The sequence below is a fragment of the Pollicipes pollicipes genome, unplaced genomic scaffold (genome assembly GCF_011947565.3).
Source record: "Pollicipes pollicipes isolate AB1234 unplaced genomic scaffold, Ppol_2.1 Scaffold_7255;HRSCAF=8741_pilon_pilon_pilon, whole genome shotgun sequence".
Classification (NCBI taxonomy): Eukaryota; Metazoa; Arthropoda; class Thecostraca; order Pollicipedomorpha; family Pollicipedidae; genus Pollicipes; species Pollicipes pollicipes.
This window is the reverse complement of record NW_023597050.1, coordinates 254291-274638: the sequence shown is the minus strand read 5'-3', so window position 1 is coordinate 274638 and position 20348 is coordinate 254291. Positions and strand designations below refer to the sequence as shown.

Genomic DNA, 20348 nt, shown 5'->3' with positions numbered 1-20348 from the left:
CGCCTCGGTCAGCTCGTGGCAGCGCACGTGCAGCAGGCCCACCTGGCAGTGGCAGCGCAGCCGGCGGTGCTCGCGGCACGGCGGGCACGGCTCCACATGGCAGCCGCGCGGGCACGCGTGCTGACAGCCGGCCGGCCGCGGCCGCGTGCACGCCAGCTGACACGTGTCGCACGTGTCGCCCGCCTGCGGCAGGCGGCGCACCGGGCGTCAGAGAAGGCAGACGGCCGGCACGGAGCGTCATCGAATCCACGACCAGGCAGTGAACATGTCATTGAAAAGCTGCTATAATGTTAATGACAAAGGACGGTGCACGACATGACCGTCGACATGACACAAGAGGCACACGTCAGATTTACTGGCAATATTATATATATATATATATATATATATATATATATGCATATCCTTTGGACTACCAGATGTTGAAAGTGAATCTTACCATACAAAAGCAGCGTCGTCACTGACAGTGCTAAGTCCACGCCAAACCATCGCAATTGATAACAGAAAATACGTCCTACACGGTTTCGTGGCACTTGGTAGGTTTTTAAACCAGGCAAACTACCATATAGTTTTAATAAAAAACCACAAACCAAGGCACCAAGATGAGATCATAAGTAGGTCCAATCCATCTAACTATAATTGAGAAAACTGGACTGTTCAAAACAGCCGACAGCCACTGCCCCATCGCTCGCCACGGCCATCCTCACGACCGGTCACCAAGCGCCCGTGGTATCCGGCGCCTGACATAGACTCCAAGACGCATCCCCGGTGACCAGCGCTGAGCCTGACCTGCTGGTCGTCGGGCGGCTGCTGCACCAGGTGACAGGGCTGCTGGCAGCTGTGGTTGCCGCAGGCCAGGCGGCGGCCGCAGGGCCTGCCGCACGGCGCCGGCCGCGCCACATCGCACGGCATCGGGTACTGGGCGTGCTCGCCCAGACAGGGCACCAGCACCGGCGCCTGCGCGGCGGGGGCATGTCACTGACACCGCTTCTTGTACGTCCCACCTCTCCCCCGTCATCAGTCACTGTGCGGCCTCAACCCTCCCCATCACCGACGCCGTCACTGTGTGGCCCCACTCCTCCCCCGTCACCGACACCCGTCACTGTGCGGCCCCACCCCTCCCCCGTCACCCGTCACTGTGCGGCCCCACCCCTCCCCGTCACCCGTCACTGTGCGGCCCCACCCCTCCCCGTCACCCGTCACTGTGCGGCCCCACCCCTCCCCCGTCACCCGTCACTGTGCGGGCCCACCCCTCCCGGCACCGACACCCGTCACTGTGCGGCCCCACCCCTCCCGGCACCGACACCCGTCACTGTGCGGCCCCACCCCTCCCGTCACCGACACCCGTCACTGTGCGGCCCCACCCCTCCCGGCACCGACAGCCGTCACTGTGCGACCAGTCCTCCCCGCAGCGGGCCAACGGTGACACGCAATCCGCGAAAGCGGTCACTCAGGCTGTGAGAACATAGAAGTAACAATATGGAGCGGACTCACGCAACCGCGGCGCACCGAACAGCACAGCGCCTAACCCAACAGCGCACCTAAACAGAGTACACAGCACTGTGGGCCGGTGGGAGGACTACCGCGCCCGATCTGACCAATCAGAGGGCGGCCTGCCACACCTGACCTGACCGAGCCGGCGGGCGACCTGCCGTGACCTGACCCATCAGAGGGCGACCTGCCGGCGGCAGCTGACCTGGCAGGCTGGACACGGCAGGCTGACGGTGACCAGCTGCTCCTGCGGCTTCTCCCAGGGCGTGGCCGCCTTCTTGGCGCTGACGAAGCGTCGCGTCACCTGGGCGTGGCAGGGCCGCGGGCAGCGGTGGCCGCGGCCGCAGCCCAGCTCGCGGCCGCACTCGAGCGTGCACGGCGGACAGGCGCCCTCGTGCAGGCGTGCGGCTGCCGGGCCGGGTGGTGGCAGTCGGGCGGCGCGCGGCAGGGCCGCCGGCAGCGCGGCGGCCGCGCGCCCCGCTCCCGGCCGCAGGGCACCGTCAGGCGCGCGCCGCCGCACGGGCAGCGCAGCTCGGCCGTCAGCGGGCACGGGTAGCACGGCCCCGTGTGGCATGGCGACGAGCACTTGTGCTGGCGGCACGGCAGCGTCTTGCCGCAGGTGAGCTCGCACGCCGGGCAGTCGCCCGTGCAGCACTGCCGACGCCGCGCCAGCACAGAGCTCGTTATTTTGGTTAGACACGATGACATCCCCCACTGTGCCACTCGTTTGTCCGCGAGTGCTTCGACTTAGGCACATGTCACGTTGTCATAGTCACAGTCACCCAGTCAGTCACCGACGCAGCCAGGCCCTGGACAAACAGCACACCAAGAGAAAATATGACCTCCAAAGGTCATCCATCCTACTTGGTGTATAACTAAGCAAGGATCAAGAGCTGCACAGTACATCTCACAAGAACGGTGCACACAAAACTCTTACGTGGAGGGTGTGCTGTTCCTTTGCTAAATAATAATAGCTATTTTGCATCATATATCGTTTTATTTTGACAGACCAGCTTTTCAGCGGCCGACACACATAAGCCGTTTCACCAGCTTCTACTCCCGAGGCTCGTGCTGCGTGCGTGCCCACCTTCCTGTTGCAGGTGTGCTTGCCGCAATCCTTAAGTCGCTTGCACTTGTTCTCGCAGGTGAACTCCTTGTCGCACACCATCTCTTTCTCCTTCCTGCCGCAGCGGCAACGTTTACGCGCAGTTGCAGACACTGCCGGCACAGAGGCCCCCGGTCAGGGCACTGTCGCCACAGCGGCCACAGAGGCCCGCGGTCAGGGCACTGTCGCCACAGCCGGCAAAGAGGTCCCCAGTCAGGGCAATGTCGCTATAGCCGGCACAGAGAACACCGGTCAGGGCACTGTCGCTACAGCCGGCACAGAGGCCCCGGGCAGGGCATTGTCGCTATAGCAGGCACAGAGGCCCCCAGTCAGTGCACTGTCGTCACAGCCGGCACAGAGGCCCGCGGTCAGGGCACTGATGCCACAACCGACATAGAGGCCCTCAGCCAGGGACGGACGCCACAAACGAAACAGCCCCCTCCCCTTCCCCCCGTCGGGGCACTGATGTCACAGCCGACACGCGCGCCTGGCCGGAGGTGGGCACCCAGACATCAGCCAGGGGGATGTCGTAATCACTAGCCACACGACACCGCCAAACAATATCGACCGGCAGTGACCAACCGGATACAGCACATAAGCACTTTCTCCTACCTCCTACAAGCTCCAAGCGATTCTTCAATAATATCAATACGTTCCTCCTAAACCCACGTCAACGCGAAGAGGCTTTCCAGAAACCTGACCACTGAGGCCAAACGGCCCACCAACGCAGCTGAAACCAGCGAGAGTATAACTGCAATGGAGCGGAGCGGGACGCAACCCATCACGATCTCGACCCGTCCACGAGCGCGACCCAACGCAGCGGCCGGCCCTGCAGCCTCCGGCGGCCGGCTCACCCGTCGGCAGGCGCCGGCATGACAGCGGTCGGCACACCGGTGCACGCCGCACGCCAGCCACTTGTCGCATGTGTCGCCGCACGTGGCCACCTCCTCGTGGCAGGGCTGCTGCACCTCCGTGCGGCCGCACGGGCAGCGACGGCGGTCGGCGCGCGGACACGGCCCGCAGGCGCCGGCGTGGCAGACGGCGTCGCACTGGTGGTGACCGCAGGAGAGCGGCCGACCGCACACCTGCCGCACAGCGGGTCACGGCAGGGTCAGAGGAGTGAGCGAGCGGGCCGGTCGGCTGGCTGACCGGGGCTCCGTCATCGTCAACACAGCCGCCAGCTGCGGCGGCAATACAAACGGTGGCAATGTCCCCATTGCAAGGCTAGTGAGGTGCGATTACATGGGAGTGCACATTTCCCCTCCCCCCACCCACATACACACAACAAAGTCAGAACTACGCTGCATCAGTACAAGCCAGGCGCATCAAAACCGGCGGTAGTTATCTTGAACCGCAGACCTGCCAGGCCGGGCGTAACGAGGAAATGGCGCCGCCGCGATATTGACGGAGCCTGTCGTGCTGACTGCTCGCCCGTCGGTTACCTTATCGCACTGCCAGCGGGGGCTGGCGCAGGGCCGCAGCTGGGCCTGACTGCCGCAGTTGCAGGGCTGCCGGCTGGTCTGCGGACAGGCTGGACAGGCGCCCGGGTGGCAGGGCTCCGGACAGCTGCCGACATCGCAACCGGTCAGCGGCGAGCGCCGGCGACACCCACGGCGCGGACGCCGCGTCAGGAGCCGCCGCCTACACTCGACGGCTGGTCTGCGGACAGGCTGGACAGGTACCAGGGTGGCAGGGCTCCGGACAGCTGCCGACATCACAGCCGGTCAGCGGTGGGCGCCGGCGACACCCACGGCACGGGCACTGCGTCAGGAGCCGCCGCCTACACTCGGCGGCTGGTCTGCGGACAGGCTGGACAGGCGCCCGGGTGGCAGGGCTCCGGACAGCTGCCGACATCACAGCCGGTCAACGGCGAGCGCCGGCGACACCCACGGCATGGGCACCGCGTCAGGAGCCGCCGCCTACACTCGACTGCTCATGGGCGGAGCAGCCCCCGTCTCCTGTGGCACGACGCACGACGGTCACGAACACCTGGCGAGGTGTATCCCAAACCGTACACAAAATCCCCTGGAATCGTTCTGACAACTGATTCAAGGCAGTTGCCATGACACTTTCAAGGCGTGACAAGTCGTCGTGCTTTGCGCGGCATACCGATGCGTGTTGCAGTCGAGCGTCTTGTTACAGGGCTTGCGGCAGGACCAGGCCTTGCTGCCGCACCGTCGCGTGTCGGGGCCGGACGCGCCGCAGTAGCAGCGCGTCTTCACGGTCACCGGGCACGGTGGACATGGACCTGAAGCACAGCACGAGTTAAGACAGGGACGAAAACGGGACGGAAACACGAGCCGAGCCGAGGCATGGCCGGGCACGGCACTGAAAGACGGCAGGGCAAAGGAAAGACGGCAAGGACGTGACTGGTTAGGGTGGACGGCCCGTCACTGGCAGAGCGTAGCAGGCCGCAGCGCGAACAGCTCCAGGTTATATGGAACCACGCACCTAGTGCCCATGGTGCACGGACCAGGATCCAGCTGCCGCAAACGATCTCGTAGGTAATACATCACCGAGCCACACGCCACTACCGCGGATCAACGCGCACGCCGATCAGTACTGGGCAGTACCGCGCCTCACCAGTTCATGACTCATCCCAGAGCGTCGCGCGCCGCTCGGGCGCCACTCGCCCGGAGGCTGCGTGGCGGCGCGGCGCCCAGCCCGCCCGCGGACGCCGCGTACCCGGGTGGCAATGGAGCAGGCAGGTGTGGCCGCAGTCGGGCCGCAGCGGCCGCTCGCAGCGCTGTTCGCAGGCGTGCGGCAGCAGCCACGGGTCCAGCGGAGGGTTGACCTGCTTGCCGCAGTAGCAGAGGTAGCGGCTCGGGATCTCCGCGCGGCCGTACGAGCACCGGCAGTTGGGGCTGCGCGCGGCGGGCGCACACCAGGTCACGGTGCAATAGCGGCGCCACCACGGAACGCACCAGCCTTACTCAGGTCTTCGAAATCGGCGATGCAAATGAGGTAAATTTGCCTGCATCAGCCTACTGCAGCATTAGCCGAAGCTGATATACGTAGGACAAAATGACGCACATGAACGGATGTACAACGGATGGATGTACACCGATGTACATGATGCCAGACACAATGCACATCCACGCTGGGCAATACAATATGACCCCATGCCTGATCCTTTGGTGCGGCACAGTAACAGAGAGAATGCGCATGCCACGGTGCCGTCGACTCAGCGCCGGCTCTCAGGAAGCCGTACCATTTCCAATCTAGCTGGGCGGCCTTGGCGTCGCCGTCCTCCAGGCGGAGCTCCTGCTGACTGAGGCTGTCCCGGGCCCACGTCTGCACGCACGCCAGGTGAAAGCCCACGTAGCACCCGGAGCAGCACCACACCTACCGGCACGACCGCGCTACGTCGGGACATGGTGGGGACGTCAGCGGGAGCTTCGGGGCGCGCGCTCAGCCGTGGCCAGTACGCATCCTCCGGTCAGCGCATCGGCGGGGTATGCATGGTAAGAGGCATGCACGGTAAGGTATGCTCACATGACCAGGCCAGCCAGCATGCTCTTGTCAAGACCCATCCCAGGGACTACACAGAAAGCGACAATTTTCGGAAGTTGACGGGTTTTGTGATCACTGACCATTCATGTCCTGAATAAACACAGCTCATTCTCCAGGAGGTTGAGGATAAGTTTTAAATAAAGTTCAATCGTATACAGCGTGTACACACAGCACGCACGGCGCACGTGATATCAATAAATGCTCTACACTTGTTGCCTTCGGACACGTGAGCCGCTGTCACGCTCACTCCACGCGTTGCTCCATTGTAGGCGTGCTCTTCTCACCGCGTCTGCGCGCTTGACAGTGCCGATACAGATGAGGCACGTGCTGGCGTCAGCGTTCAGGGCCCGCTGCAGATACTCGGACGTGTTTCCCAGCGCGTCTTTCCCAGTAAACTGATTGCAGACTTTGCCTGAAAATACAACAATCTTGACATGCTATGGGTCCATTTCCGAAAACATATGTGCATGATCACCACCAGTCTTTTAACAAATTTCTCGTCGGTGATATTCGAAGTCCACGACCAACGCAAAATAGTGCATAGCGGCGCTCTAAATGCAACATTCAAAACGCGGCGTTCGCTCACCGAGAATGCGGTCCCGGGTGTCATCGTCCACGTCGTCCCACTCCTCCTCCGAGTCGGAGAGCTCGTACTGCGCCACGTGCTTCTCGGAGGCGGCCCGGATCTCGGCGCACGCCTCGGCGAACCGCCGCTCCGTCTGCGCCTGACTGACCTCCGGCGCCGCGGCGCCAGGCTTGCCCCGACCCACCGACAGCTTGCCCCGCCCAGCTGCTGGCTTGCCCCGCCCCACTGCTGGCTGGCCAGCGCCGCCCCAGGCTGGAGCAGCGCGGGCGCGACCAGCACCTCGTCCCGGCATTATCTGTGGGTGGCCAATGCATGTAGCTGGTCATAACAGGGTAGGCAAAGATGGCCAATCAATACACCAATGATCTTTACTGGAAAGGTGATTAGGAGTATAAGACAATGTTAAGATTAGGCACACATGAAGGTACTTAAGTGATGCCAAGAGCAGCTCATTTCACCATCCCTGATATGGTGATCTTGAACTAGTAAGGAAGCTGAAATGGTGCATATTTGAAACTGAAAACCATTGGCATCTTTTTCTCCATGATAGCTAAAACAAGTTTCCAAAAATTATGCATATGCACAATAAAACTGAGTTCACTACATAAAAGCTGTGTTACAATAATGACCCAGGAACTCTGACCAAAATAGGGCAAAATACATAAAACTGTCAGATGGATAAATAAGGGAACATTAAAAATATAGATCTGTTTTGTATTAGTGCTGTGGTAATGCCATCACAAGCTTCTAATTCCAAAATACTTAATGACAGGCCCATGTCCAGTTCACGAGTCACTGTATGGTCATAGTGATAATGTATTTTAGCAGGTAAAATGTGTGGGTTGGAAAATAAGTCAATTAAGGAGTTAGACACCAGTTATGCTTTAAGGAAACTGGACACAAATATCAAGTTTTAAATTGATTAATCTGAAATGGCAGCTGGAATAGGTATCAGCACTCTTTTGTCCATGGAATATAAAAGTCATCTACCAATAATCACTAAGCTGAGCCAACTATGGTACCAAGGTACTGGTTTTCCATCTGGCCAAGCAGGCATGAAAGTGAAAATATATCTTCTAATTGACTATTCAAAGAGTGACAGTCAAGGCTCAGTGACCACACAGCTGTATAGAAGTGATGCCAGAGACGGCAGTCCCCCACTTTGCTGAACAATATATTTTTCCTTTCAACTCTGGGGAAGACGAAGATGCACCCATATGGCACAGCATGTTACAAAATATAGTTTAAATTCATAATAATCAATCTGCATTCTTCATGAGTTTGTGTGAACTCTACCTCTATGGGTTTTAGTATCAGTAAACAGTAATTTTTGTATCTATCCCTGCAATTGCTGGAAATACCTGCTTTTCTAAAATGCAAAACATGTAGGTCAACAAGTGATTCACATGTAGGTAGGTACATACATGACCAGACCCAGCTGAACAACCATCAGCTATCACTTTCCATGCAGGTTGTACCAGAAGATAATCAGTAAGAAATAGCTCAGCAATAATGTGAAGTGGGTCTCTATTTTCAACAGTTGGCTAGTATTGAACTTCAATGCCATCCAGTTGTCGAATGAAAGAAAACATTCTTATCAATCTTCATACAAAGGTAAAGCCAGATCTACCACCAAACCACTGAGAAAATCATTTATATTACATACATCCCCATACACACATCCCCATGAATCCATGCAAATATCCATGTCTTGTCTCATGGAATGTAATTCGGCAGTGTGAACAGAACATAATAAGCATACTGGACAAATTGCAGCCTGGAAAACCCAGTATTGGAAAAGGCAGCCCTGCCTACCCCCATAATACCTCTATTAGCCCATCTGGATCAATCCCTGCATATCTGCCGTGTGCGTTACGCCGATTTCAGCATTGAACCCATCGGTTAAAACGCGGTATTTGCGAATATATTACATACCAAGAATATTCACCAGCTTAGGACCCTCTTCACAGCATATTTTTACATCTCGACGGCGAAAGCGCACGAGCCGGATAAGCACAATAAGAGCACGCCCCAAATGCCTAGACCAAAAGCTCCACAGCTACAACAAACTTGCACAAATTAGTGGCATGTTTCCTTTCCAGTTATTAGTACCGATTCATACTGGTCGTTTTTTGGAGCTTATTATATCAGAACAAAATATTCAACAAAATAACAGAAGTGTCAAAAATTTTCAGTACCTAGTATTATTTGAATTATTCAAGGTAAAATAGTGTATTGAATCTTCCCCTAACTTGTTATAAAGGGAATATAGCCGGTTCTACTTTAGATTGCACTGAAGTGACATTACTAATATTGCTACGTGGATGGCAGTGATGCGTCACTATTGTCTTGGTGGATTAAGATTTGTACGGCATTATTTGGATTGGGTGTTGTTGGGCGTGTTGTGAAGCGGTTGCCGGTAAGGTAAGTGTCCTGTGTTAGTGATTTCATAATTTTATTGACGAGGAGCAAAAACAGCCGGTAAGTGTGCATTGTGTAATTTTTATTTGGGGTGATAGGAGGTTTCGTGTTGGGATGATATAGAACAACAATAAGTGAGCGGTGCCTAAGCAAACAGCTGTAGGCCGTGAGGACTCATTGTCTGAAACTTGGATGTTTCTTGGTGTTTTTAGCCCCTAGACATTTTGTTCTCCACAAATATACACTGGAAAGAATGTCAAAAAATTGTTCTCTGTGACCGATGTCAGATGGAGGCAAGCTGCTCGTGCAACTTCGACAGCATCGCACGCCACATTCACGATTGAACGAGGGACACTGCTTGCGGGTTACGGCCGAATCTCTCGACCATGTCATTAAGAACTTTTCCTTGCAATGCATTCAGTACCCAGGAAAATTAGCAGCTACTGCATCTACTCATAGACAGTGAGTTTGATTATGCTTTCCTCAGTGTATGGCACTGATCTGGGTTTGTTTATGGTCTTTATCTATAGCTCCTACACATCCCACTGCCACCAGCTGAATGTGATTGAAAGACGCTGTTGTCCCCATGGTTTTTAGATAAATGTCAAAGATTCAGCATGTTAAATGATGTAGAAGTAGGGCACAGTGGAGCAGTTGTCAATGGTAGTCATTTTCTATAGCAGTTTCATCAGCTTTTAGATTGCTTTCCTAGGCTCCTAATGATTTTTTCAGAAAATGTCCATTGACCAAGCTTTGGCTCAAATATAAAATGTATTTTGAAAGCACACCTTGTTATTTCAATTAGCACTCAATAGACCTACCCACCTGAGAACAAGAAGCATCTTTGAAACTGTGCTCACAGGGTCATTGAGTAGCACCACTGTAGATAGATGGGAAGATAAGCTTTTAGCTGTTAAGCTTTATGTCTTCATCTAAAATTAAGCTTTTATTCTATGTAGTTTTTGTGTGTCTCTGCTTTATATTTGGGCAATATTTGTAGGTGGGAAAATGTGTCTTCTGTCCAATGCTAAATACTATCTGAGAACTAGAGGTGTAGGCTAGGTTATTTGCACCAAAAATTTGCTTGCATAAATGAATTGGTGAATATGACAAAAAATTCACCTTAATACCTATCCTGTATTATGCACATTCATCTGAAGGTGATGGCTACCTGCCCAGCTAAAATATTACAAAAAGGTTGTAAAAATTTGGATAGCTACGTAGTTTACTCATAATTTCATGTTGATTTGTATCAGCAGCATCTGAGACAGTGAAGGCTGCAGAGCCAACAATGTGTTCCAGCATTTTCCTTTTGACGTGCATCAGTTTCACAATGAAAGCATCATCGCTATTTTTCATGGCATCTTATGGTTGTATCTTTCATATGGGATTGCTTTTCTTTCATAATTGTTGGACACCCTCAAATGACCCAGAGCGCAGTTTCATCAGTCAAAAATTCATCAGGTAAAATGTCCAGGATGTAAATGTAGATTCATGCCACCACAATCATGGTTCTCCGGCAGTCTCCACAGCCTGCGTGTACATGATCCATTGGTGCTAATTGGTTGCCCTTTGACTCTGAACCCAGCCATCTGACTAGTCCAGCTTATTTGTCAAGCCTGGGGCACTTAATTATTCAATGCTGGGTTGACTGCTGCCTGGTTTGATGTTGATTGCAGATTTTGAGTAAGGGGATGAGCAACAGGTAATAAATCCCAAAACCAGGGATGTAACAGCATGCAAAATATTGACATCTTCTACCCAAGTGGTCAAATGTTGAAACACTGCACAATGCTAGCAAAGCAATGGATTTGGTTTTGCAGCAGATATATCATCACAACTGTGCACCGTTTGCAGCAGGAGTCATGGCGACAGAGCAGCCCTGCTACACGCTGATTGCCTCACCATCTGATGTTGAACAGCCCAGTGAACAGCAGTTGAAGGCTGACCTAGGTGAGTGCCCTGTAATTTTGTGTGGAAAATGTTTGACATCAACACTTGTCCTGTTTTTAAAACACTTGCAATGTGGGGCATTTAAAACTGCTTGACATAGCAGCAAAGTTCTTTGTGACATTCGTACTGATGCTTGTGTGTGGAAAAGTGAAGGCTTTCTTTCTCATTTCAGAAAAGGGTGACATTCGAACCAAGACGGATGCACTGAAGAAATGCATTCACGCCATCCTCTCGGGCGAGAAGATACCTGGGATCCTCATGACGGTGATCCGCTTTGTGCTGCCACTGCAAGACCACACCATCAAGAAGCTGCTGCTGATTTTCTGGGAGATCGTGCCCAAAACCCTGCCAGATGGCAAACTGATGCAGGAGATGATCCTGGTGTGCGACGCGTACCGTAAGGTGGGTACAGGAAAGTCTCGGCGGACGGCAATCACTTGATGCAAGGTATTAAGCAGCAGCAGCGTCTGCCCTGGACATATGAAGTGTCATGGCCTGCCAAATGTCCGCCTCCAATTTTGAAAGCCAGGGCTATTCCCGGTTGTGAGTGGCCTGCTACTATGCTGGTGTCCTGCGCTGACGGACTCCGATTGGCTGGTTCCCGGCGGTGACGGTCGCCGATTGGCTGGTGTCCCACGCGGGCGGACGCCGATTGGCTGGTGTCCCCCACTGCGGACGCCAATTGGCAGGTGTCCCCCGCTGCGGACGCCCATTGCCTTGTATCCCGCGCCGACGGACGTTGCTTGACCCGTCAGGACCTACAACATCCGAACGAGTACATCCGTGGCTCGACGCTGCGCTTCCTGTGCAAGCTGAAGGAGCCCGAGTTGCTGGAGCCGCTGATGCCGGCCATCCAGGCCTGCCTGGAGCACCGACACTCTTACGTGCGCCGCAACGCCGTCATGGCCATCTTCACCATCTACAGGTGGGCGTCGCTCCGGTCTAATGTGGAGGCAGCTGCTGTCCGGGAGCTACTCCGGGAGGGGGAGCGGCTGTCCGGGTGTGGACTTTGCCGGTACAAATGCTGCCTGTGTGCTCCGAATGTTATGCTTTGCTGGTGTTATGCACTGTACCTGTTGCCTTATGGACATGGAGGAGGGGGCACTGCATTCGTTGTCAATAGTTGCAGAGCCCAAGTGCAGAATAATTGTTTGGAGTCTGTCACATGGTAATATATTCGCACTGCTGCAGCCTTACAATCCTTAACCAGCTTCGGTTGTTATTCCGGCCGCCGTCTGAACGCTGCTCCGTCTGACCAACTGCTCCATCTGACATCTGCTCCGTCTCACTGCTGCCCCGTCTCACTGCTGCCCTGTCTCACCACTGCCCCATCTCACTGCTGCCCTATCTCATTGCTGCTCAGTCTCACTGCTTCCCCATCTCACTGCTGCCCTGTCTCACCACTGCTCAATCTCACCGCTGCTCCATCTCACCTTGGTCCCATCTCACCACTGCTCCATCTCATTTCTGCCTCATCTCACCTCTGTTCTGTCTCACCACTGCTCCACTTCACTGCTGCTCAGCCTCACTGCTGCCCCATCTCACCGCTGCTCTGTCTGACCACATGCTCCGTCTCACCTCCGTCCCGTTCTACCGCTGCTCCGTCTGACCGCCTGTGCCGCCTCTGCCGGCAGGAACTTCGACTTCCTGATCCCGGACGCGCCGGAGCTGATCGCCAGCTTCCTGGAGGGCGAGCAGGACATGTCGTGCCGGCGGAACGCCTTCATGATGCTGATCCACGCCGACCAGGACCGCGCGCTCGCCTACCTCTCCTCCTGCATCGAGCAGGTCAACACGTTCGGCGACATCCTGCAGCTGGTGATCGTCGAGCTCATCTATAAGGTGCGCCGCCACTGCTGCGCTGCTGGGCCCATACGCAGTCTGGCGTGTGGCTCTCGAATGACATGGTGATAGGTTTGTATTGCACTGGCCAAGGCCAGTCTGAAACTCCATGCTCTGAGTTCGCTTAGCTTTCTGTGCCCGGTATCGCGGAGAAGCGGTGGTGACTGTTGCTGCGTAGGCTGTATTGTGATAGCTCGGGTTGTATTGTGGTGGCTGTGGCGCACGACACCGCTGACAGTGGTGTGCCGGCGGACAGGTGTGCCACGCCAACCCGTCGGAGCGCTCCCGGTTCATCCGCTGCATCTACAACCTGCTGAACTCGAGCAGCGCCGCCGTCCGGTACGAGGCGGCCGGCACGCTGGTGACGCTCAGCTCGGCCCCCACCGCCGTCCGGGTCAGTACTGCCACCCTCCCGCCGCCGTCCGGGTCAGTACCGTCGCCCCCCCCCCTCCCCCCACCCCACCCCCACCACCGTCCGGGTCAGTGCCGGTGCCCTCCCACCACCGTCCGGGTCAGTACCGGTGCCCTCCCACCACCGTCCGGGTCAGCACTGTCACCCTCCCGCCGCCGTCCGGGTCAGTACTGCCACCCTCCCACCACCGTCCGGGTCAGTACCGTCACCCTCCCGCCGCCGTCCGGGTCAGTACCGTCACCCTCCCGCCGCCGTCCGGGTCAGTACCGTCACCCTCCCGCCGCCGTCCGGGTCAGTACTGCCACCCTCCCGCCGCCGTCCGGGTCAGTACTGCCACCCTCCCGCCGCCGTCCGGGTCAGTACTGCCACCCTCCCACCACCGTCCGGGTCAGCACTGTCACCCTCCCGCCGCCGTCCGGGTCAGTACTGCCACCCTCCCGCCGCCGTCCGGGTCAGTACCGTCACCCTCCTGCCGCCGTCCGGGTCAGTACTGTCGCCCTCCCACCGTCGTCCGGGTCAGTACCGTCACCCTCCCACCGCCGTCCGGGTCAGTACCGTCACCCTCCCGCCGCCGTTCGGATCAGTACCGTCACCCTCCCGCCGCCGTCCGGGTCAGTACCGTCGCCGCCGTCCGGATCAGTACCGTCACCCTCACGTGCCAGCGCGCCCGTCGCACGATCTGTGCCCCGAACTCGTGTCCGCACTCACTGACATGCAGCGTAGTGTCTGTTCGTATTTAGCTTTGCGGCAGTCTTAAGCCGAGGGCCGTGAGGGTTTGCGTTTGGGAAATATTGAAACGGGTACTGCTGGATCACGCTAGCCTCCCAGCCGGAGCTACTGTGCTACGACCGCAGACTAGCAAACATACCAGGCTGACGTACTAGACTAGGAGTCATAGGCAGCAGACTCTCAGACCCAAGCAGTAATGCGGGCTCTGGAGTGAACAGTCCCGCTGTCCGTCCTGATGGCGCGCGTTCTCGGTTGTCCGTCAGGCCGCGGCCACCACGTACATCGAGATCATCCTGAAGGAGTCGGACAACAACGTGCAAGCTGATCGTGCTGGACCGGCTGGTGGCGCTCAAGGAGCACCCCAGTCATGAGCGCGTGCTGCAGGAGCTGGTGATGGACATCTTGCGCATCCTGGCCACGCCGGATCTGGAGGTGGGCGGGCGAACGGCTGGCCAGGCCAGGGGCCTCCATAGGCGGAGAGGTCGGCCAGGCAGAGGTTATGTGGGGACAGAGGAATGCGACAAGGATCGAGTAGAGTGCTGATCTTGATGATGTCGCAAGCTTCGGCTGCGGGTGATATACAGGGTGGATGATTACTTTGGCTGTAACACTTCCCCTCTCCTTTCCCACTTCGAGGCTTATCAGAGTATTAAAGCAGACTCATTTGCCATCAGTGATTTTGTTAATTGGTAACTATGGTAAGCCATGTGCTAGGGATGGTGTCTTGACTATCACCTGCGTGACTGGCTATTTAGTTTATATGTGTATCCACTCACGGAGGCACTTACTCTTATTGCGCTCGGAACTGTGCTGACGTTGTACGCTGACCGGTGGCAGGTGTTACTAAGCACACAAACCTGCCCTTTGCTCAGGTGCGCAAAAAGACACTGGACTTGGCCATGGATCTGGTGACGCTGCGGACTGTCGAGGAGATGGTCCTGGTGCTGAAGAAGGAGGTCACCAAGACGCACAACACGGTCGAGCACGAGGACATTGGAAAGTGAGTCCTGTGTAAACTGATCACTTTGATTGTTTTGCGTCACCCTCTGTAACGTCGAGGAGCAGCCCCCATTATTTTGGTGGGCCCTCTGCACTGATTATCATGGCAAGAAACCATTCAGTCTCGTGGTTGACCTAGCCCCATTATTTTGGCGGGCCCTGTGCACTGGTTATCATGGCAGGTAACCATTCAGTCCCGTGGTTGACCTAGGTACTCGTGAGGTGAGCGTCAAGTCTGCGCCATCCCGGCGTCTCGCATTGTGATGCCGACGCGTGCTGCTAATCTGCGCCGGGCTCGCTGACATGGGCCAGCTGCGTTTAATAGTGCCTATGCTGCGTCCTGTAGTGGTACCTCACTGACGTCACTGTCACGACGTGCCTGCTCTGCCGGCTCACGGGTCGCTGTTCCGGCCTGGGGACGTCGGCCGGTCGTTCACGACTGGCTGACACACTCACCATATGCGGCCGCGGCAGGTACCGGCAGCTGCTGGTGCGCACGCTGCACACGTGCTCGATCAAGTTCTCTGACGTCTCGACCACCGGTCATCCCGCTGCTGACCGAGTTCCTCTCGGACACCAATGAGCTGGCCGCCTCCGACGTGCTCGTCTTCCTGCGCGAGGCCGTGCAGCGCTTCGAGCACCTGCGCCCGCTGGTGCTGGAGCAGCTGCTGGAGGCCTACCCCCTCATCGGGTCAGCGGTTTGGGGCGGCGGGCTGGTGCTGCGTCTTGCGAAGTCCCACTGATCGGGAGCTTAGCCCCTCTGGATTTCAGAACTCCTTTGGGATTTGTGTGAAAGAATGTGGAGAGCAGCATCGTCGTCGTCGGCTCTTATTGCCGCCCAAGTTAGGGGTGCGTTTGAGGTCACTAGTTTCCGTTGCCACTGAAGACCAGCTCGGTCGTCTGGTTCGCTCTGCATGCCATCGCCTCGGCGCGCCCCATTGACGGCATGATCATCGGTGGCCACATCCGGGCCACGCCGCTGACTGAGCGCGTCGGCGCGCGGCGCAGGTCTGTGCGCGTGCACCGGGCTGCCACCTGGATCCTGGGCGAGTTCGCGGCCAGCGCCGAGGACGTGCAGGCGGTGCTGACGCAGGTGCGCCAGGCGCTGGGCGAGCTGCCGCTGGTGGAGGACGAGCGGCGCCGCGCCGCCGGCGAGCTCACCGACGACGACCCCGCCCAGCAGCAGCAGACCGTGCACAAGCTGGTGACGGCCGACGGCACCTACGCCACCCAGTCGGCCTTCAGCACAGCACCGTGAGAGCAGCTGGTGGGCCGGGGGCGGGGTGCACGCCAGGGGCGCGGACGCGGACGGCACTGAGAGCAGCTGATGGGCCGGCGGCGGGGGGCACGCCAGGGGCGCGGGACGCCGCACGGCACTGAGAGCAGCTGATGGGCCGGCGGCGGGGTGGCACGCCAGGGGCGCGGGACGCCGCGGCGCCGCTGAGTGCAGCTGATGGGCCGGAGGCGGGGTGGCACGCCAGGGGCGCGGGACGCCGCGGCGGCACTGAACAGCTGATGGGCCGGGGGTGGGGTGGCACGCCAGGGGCGCGGGACGCCGGCACTGAGAGCAGCTGTTGGGCCGGAGGGCGGGACGGCGCGGGGGCGCTAAGAGCAGCTGATGGGCCGGGGGCGGGACGCCGCGGCAGCGCCCAGATAGCGGCCGTGACGGCCCTTCAGGCGGAACATCCTCTTTCCCTGCGGTGATGATGGTCATCGTGCGTCAATCTTTGGTCCCTGATGAGACTCATTTGGTCAACGTGCCTGCTTGGTGCTGCCTGGTGGACTTGTGTAACGGAGGCTGGGACTGTTGTATTTCTGCGTTGTTGATATCACCTGCGCGACAGGCCGGCACCGAGGACCGGCTTCGTCACGTGCTCGTGCCCCAACCGACTGGCTCGTCTCCAGCTGCCCTGACCGGCGCTCTGCCTCAGGTCGACCAAGAAGAAGGAGGCGGAGCGGCCGCCGCTGCGTAAGTATCTGATGGCCGGCGACTTCTTCGTGGGCTCGGTGCTGGCGGCCACGCTGGCGAAGCTGGCGCTGCGCTACTGCCGGCTGGTGTCGGCGCCCGTCAAGCAGCACCGGGTACGCGGCGAGGTCATGCTCATCATGGCCAGCATCATGCACCTGGGCCGCTCCGGCCTGCCCGACAAGGCCATCAGCGACGACGACCTGGAGCGGCTGCAGCTCTGCCTGCGCGTGGTGGCCGAGCCCAGCCCGCTGCTCGAGAACATCTTCCTGCACGCCTGCAAGGACGCGCTTAACTCCATGCTGAAGGTCGGTGGGGCCGCGAGGAGGATGTTAACAGGGTAAAGGGGCGGGGCACGGGTGGCGTGGCGGAGTTGCGTTTGTTTTTCACGCCGTGATGGAAAGTAGCTCTAAGATGGGCAGCGTTCTTATATGACGGCATTGAATGGTGCCGATACAGTGGATGCAGGCTGTCGTTGCTCTACCTCTGCCAGTGTGATATCCGCTTCCGCGGACCTCGGCTGGGACATTACCGACGGACCTGCGAAGCCGCTGAGTGTGCTCTGTGCCACCGTCGCCGTCCCGCCCGCCGTGTGCGGCCGGCCTGACGCCGTGGACCGTCGCCAGGTGAAGGCGGACGCCGAGGTAACGCATCAGACCAAGGACCGCGCCGCGCTCACCGTGCAGCCGGACGCGCCCATCGCCTTCCTGCAGCTGTCCGGCCGCGGCGAGCTGGGCGGCAGCGAGAACGTGTTCGAGCTCTCGCTCTCGCAGGCCGTCGGCGTCGTCAAGAAGTCGGCCGCCGACTTCAGCTCGTCCAAGCTCAGCAAGGTGCGCTCCTCTCCCGTCACCGTGCGCTAGCGAACCGGCTGCACTGTGTGTGACGGCGACAGTGTTGGTGGTGCGTGTGTGTCCTGTGGCATCGGATTTGCATTGCTTTCAGATACCAGTGGTGTTTGGTTGAGTGTTGCTAGCCCCGTGTGGTAATTGTCTAAGTTGCGCCAAGAGCGTGTGTGAACCCATTGGCTGGCTGTTCGCCCCGCGCTAACATCGCAGCCGACCGTCGCACGCTCCTGGTCCGTCGTCCGTTGCCCGGTGCCGATGGGCCGTCGCGCCTGTGACGTCGCTGCCGACGGGGGCCGCGCGTGTTGCTCGGAGCCGACCGCCGCCTGGCCTCTGCAGCCGCCTGACGCGTGCTCGCGCTCTGCCAGGTGACGCAGCTGACCGGCTTCTCTGACCCCGTGTACGCCGAGGCGTACGTAAACGTCAACCAGTACGACATCGTGCTGGACGTGCTGGTGGTGAACCAGACGTCAGACACGCTGCAGAACTGCTGTCTGGAGCTGGCCACGCTGGGAGACCTCAAGCTGGTTGAGAAGCCGGCGCCGCTGGTGCTCGGACCCAAGGACTTCGCCAACATCAAGGCCAATGTCAAGGTGCGTGTCCACCATCGTCGAGGGCTCTGTAAGTTAACCACCGTGCGTCACGTTACGACAGAGATTCAGTGCCGCATGTCCTCGCTCAGTTGACACGTCCTTACATCCCACCTCCATCAGGAGCATGGGTAGCGTTTCCCATTGTTGTGCATATGTTGTCCATTCAAATTATTTTTATCAAGTCTTCTGGGGATGGATTAGTACAGGAGCAAAGTCGTGAAAGTGTGCACTGCGGAGCGCCATAGAGGCTGTGTGTCGGACGTTCTGGCCGTGTGCCTCAGGTGGCGAGCACGGAGAACGCCATCATCTTCGGCAACATCGTGTACGACGTGACCGGCGCCGGTAACGACCGCAACGTGGTGGTACTGAACGACATCCACATCGACATTATGGACTACATCGTGCCGGCCACCTGCAACGACCAGGAGTTCCGCCAGATGTGGGCCGAGTTCGAGTGGGAGAACAAGGTGGGCCTGTCGGCGCGTCTGGACACGCTGCTGCGTGGTAGCGCTGCCGTCGAGAGCCGGGTGAAGTAGACATGATTCGCCTGAAAGCTCTATCTGTAGGCTGATCGTTAGAATGGACTCAGAATGCCTTTTAAGTGAGCTGCTTAATGCCAGGTTCGTCGCGTTGCCCGTGTTGAGTGTTGAGTGAAGTTGGTGGTGTGCTTGTTCGGTGACAGCCGAGCGTCATGCGGTGTCCGGACGTCTGACACCGACCTGCGACCGCCAGGTGTCCGTGAACACGACGCTGACCGACCTGAACGACTACCTGACCCACCTGATGACCTCCACCAACATGCGCTGCCTCACGCCGGAGAAGGTGCGGCGTCGCCAGGCGCCAGCCATCGAGCTGAAGCCGGCCGGCTCGCGATACAGGACAAAGTGTGGCGCCACTCATGGATGGCTCGTGGTTCACGTCAGCGGATCGTCGCCTTGTTCTAACGTCGCACCTAGGGGTCGTGCGTACTCCTCGATTGATGTACACTTCGGCCGAGTGGTTCACATTGGTTCATAACATCTCATTGGGGTAGTCGAACAGATTTCTCATGATCAGCTTGTAGTGTTATTCGAAGCCTGACGCAAAACTTCCTGCTAGCCAGTATGCCCTCCCTGTCAGCGCCCTGGACGGGGCAGCGTCAAATGTGGGTGGGCCGCGTCCCCCGGCGGCTCACGCTCTGTCCGCGTCGCAGGGCCTGTCGGGCGACAGCGGCTTCCTGGCGGCCAACCTGTACGCCCGCTCCATCTTCGGCGAGGACGCGCTGGCCAACCTCAGCGTCGAGAAGCCGTTCAACAAGCCGGACGCCCCCGTCATCGGCCACATCCGCATCCGAGCCAAGAGCCAGGTGAGCGGCCGGCCCGGCCAGAGCGGGCCAGTAGGGCTGTCGGCTGTCCGCGCGTGGGACGGTGATACGTGGTGGGTGTCACTGTGGCGCAGGTGCCAGGTTGTCAATGTGGTGTCATTGTTTTTGGTGTATGACTGATAGTGTTCGTATTTCACGTACAATCATTTGCCGTTGCTTCATCTGATGAGGCGGTTGTACCTGGTGCCGGCTGGCGTCCCCCCCCCCACACCCAGCTGACCAGTGGGGTGTCGTGCGGCAGGGCATGGCGCTCAGCCTGGGCGACAAGATCAGCCAGGTACAGAAGAAGGCGCGCGCCACGCCGCCCGCCGGCGCGTAGAGGGCCGTCCGCCCCGCCGGCCGACCGGACACCATTCCGGAGCGTGGTCCTCGGCTCCTCCCCTGCTGGATGCTGATCGTGGGCGGCCTCGAAGGCGCCTACGGGACGTGCAGGAGCTGGGTGTTCGTTCTTTTCTGATTTGAAATAATATATATGGGGTGAGGTATGATGTGCGGTTCTTTATATACGATGGTTAAGCCATGAAACACTCGGA

The 20348-nt window shown here is 58.2% G+C and overlaps 2 protein-coding genes across 2 annotated transcripts; one reads left to right on the top strand and one right to left on the bottom strand.

Annotated features, from left to right (window-relative positions):
* Window positions 1-1795: 1795 nt before the first annotated feature.
* On the bottom strand, window positions 1796-8516 carry LOC119111011 (NF-X1-type zinc finger protein NFXL1-like; the record flags this gene model as incomplete). Its single annotated transcript, XM_037234829.1, is given in 12 exon segments — window positions 1796-1884; window positions 1887-2145; window positions 2579-2697; window positions 2700-2709; window positions 3451-3681; window positions 4039-4162; window positions 4706-4844; window positions 5282-5460; window positions 5808-5941; window positions 6394-6521; window positions 6696-6927; window positions 8511-8516. Coding segments are annotated over 12 exon segments (1650 nt in total), but the record flags the coding sequence as incomplete, so codon positions are not given.
* A 969-nt stretch (window positions 8517-9485) lies between these two features.
* Window positions 9486-20301, top strand: LOC119111020 (coatomer subunit beta-like). Its single transcript, XM_037234841.1, is given in 19 exon segments — window positions 9486-9578; window positions 10974-11069; window positions 11242-11471; window positions 11825-11994; window positions 12704-12911; window positions 13168-13305; window positions 14316-14369; window positions 14371-14484; window positions 14925-15052; window positions 15526-15592; window positions 15594-15742; window positions 16060-16305; window positions 16983-17325; window positions 17644-17847; window positions 18228-18452; window positions 18734-18919; window positions 19185-19274; window positions 19645-19797; window positions 20057-20301. Coding segments are annotated over 18 exon segments (2871 nt in total). The 5' UTR covers window positions 9486-9578; window positions 10974-10981; the 3' UTR covers window positions 20135-20301.
* The last annotated feature ends 47 nt before the right edge of the window (window positions 20302-20348 follow it).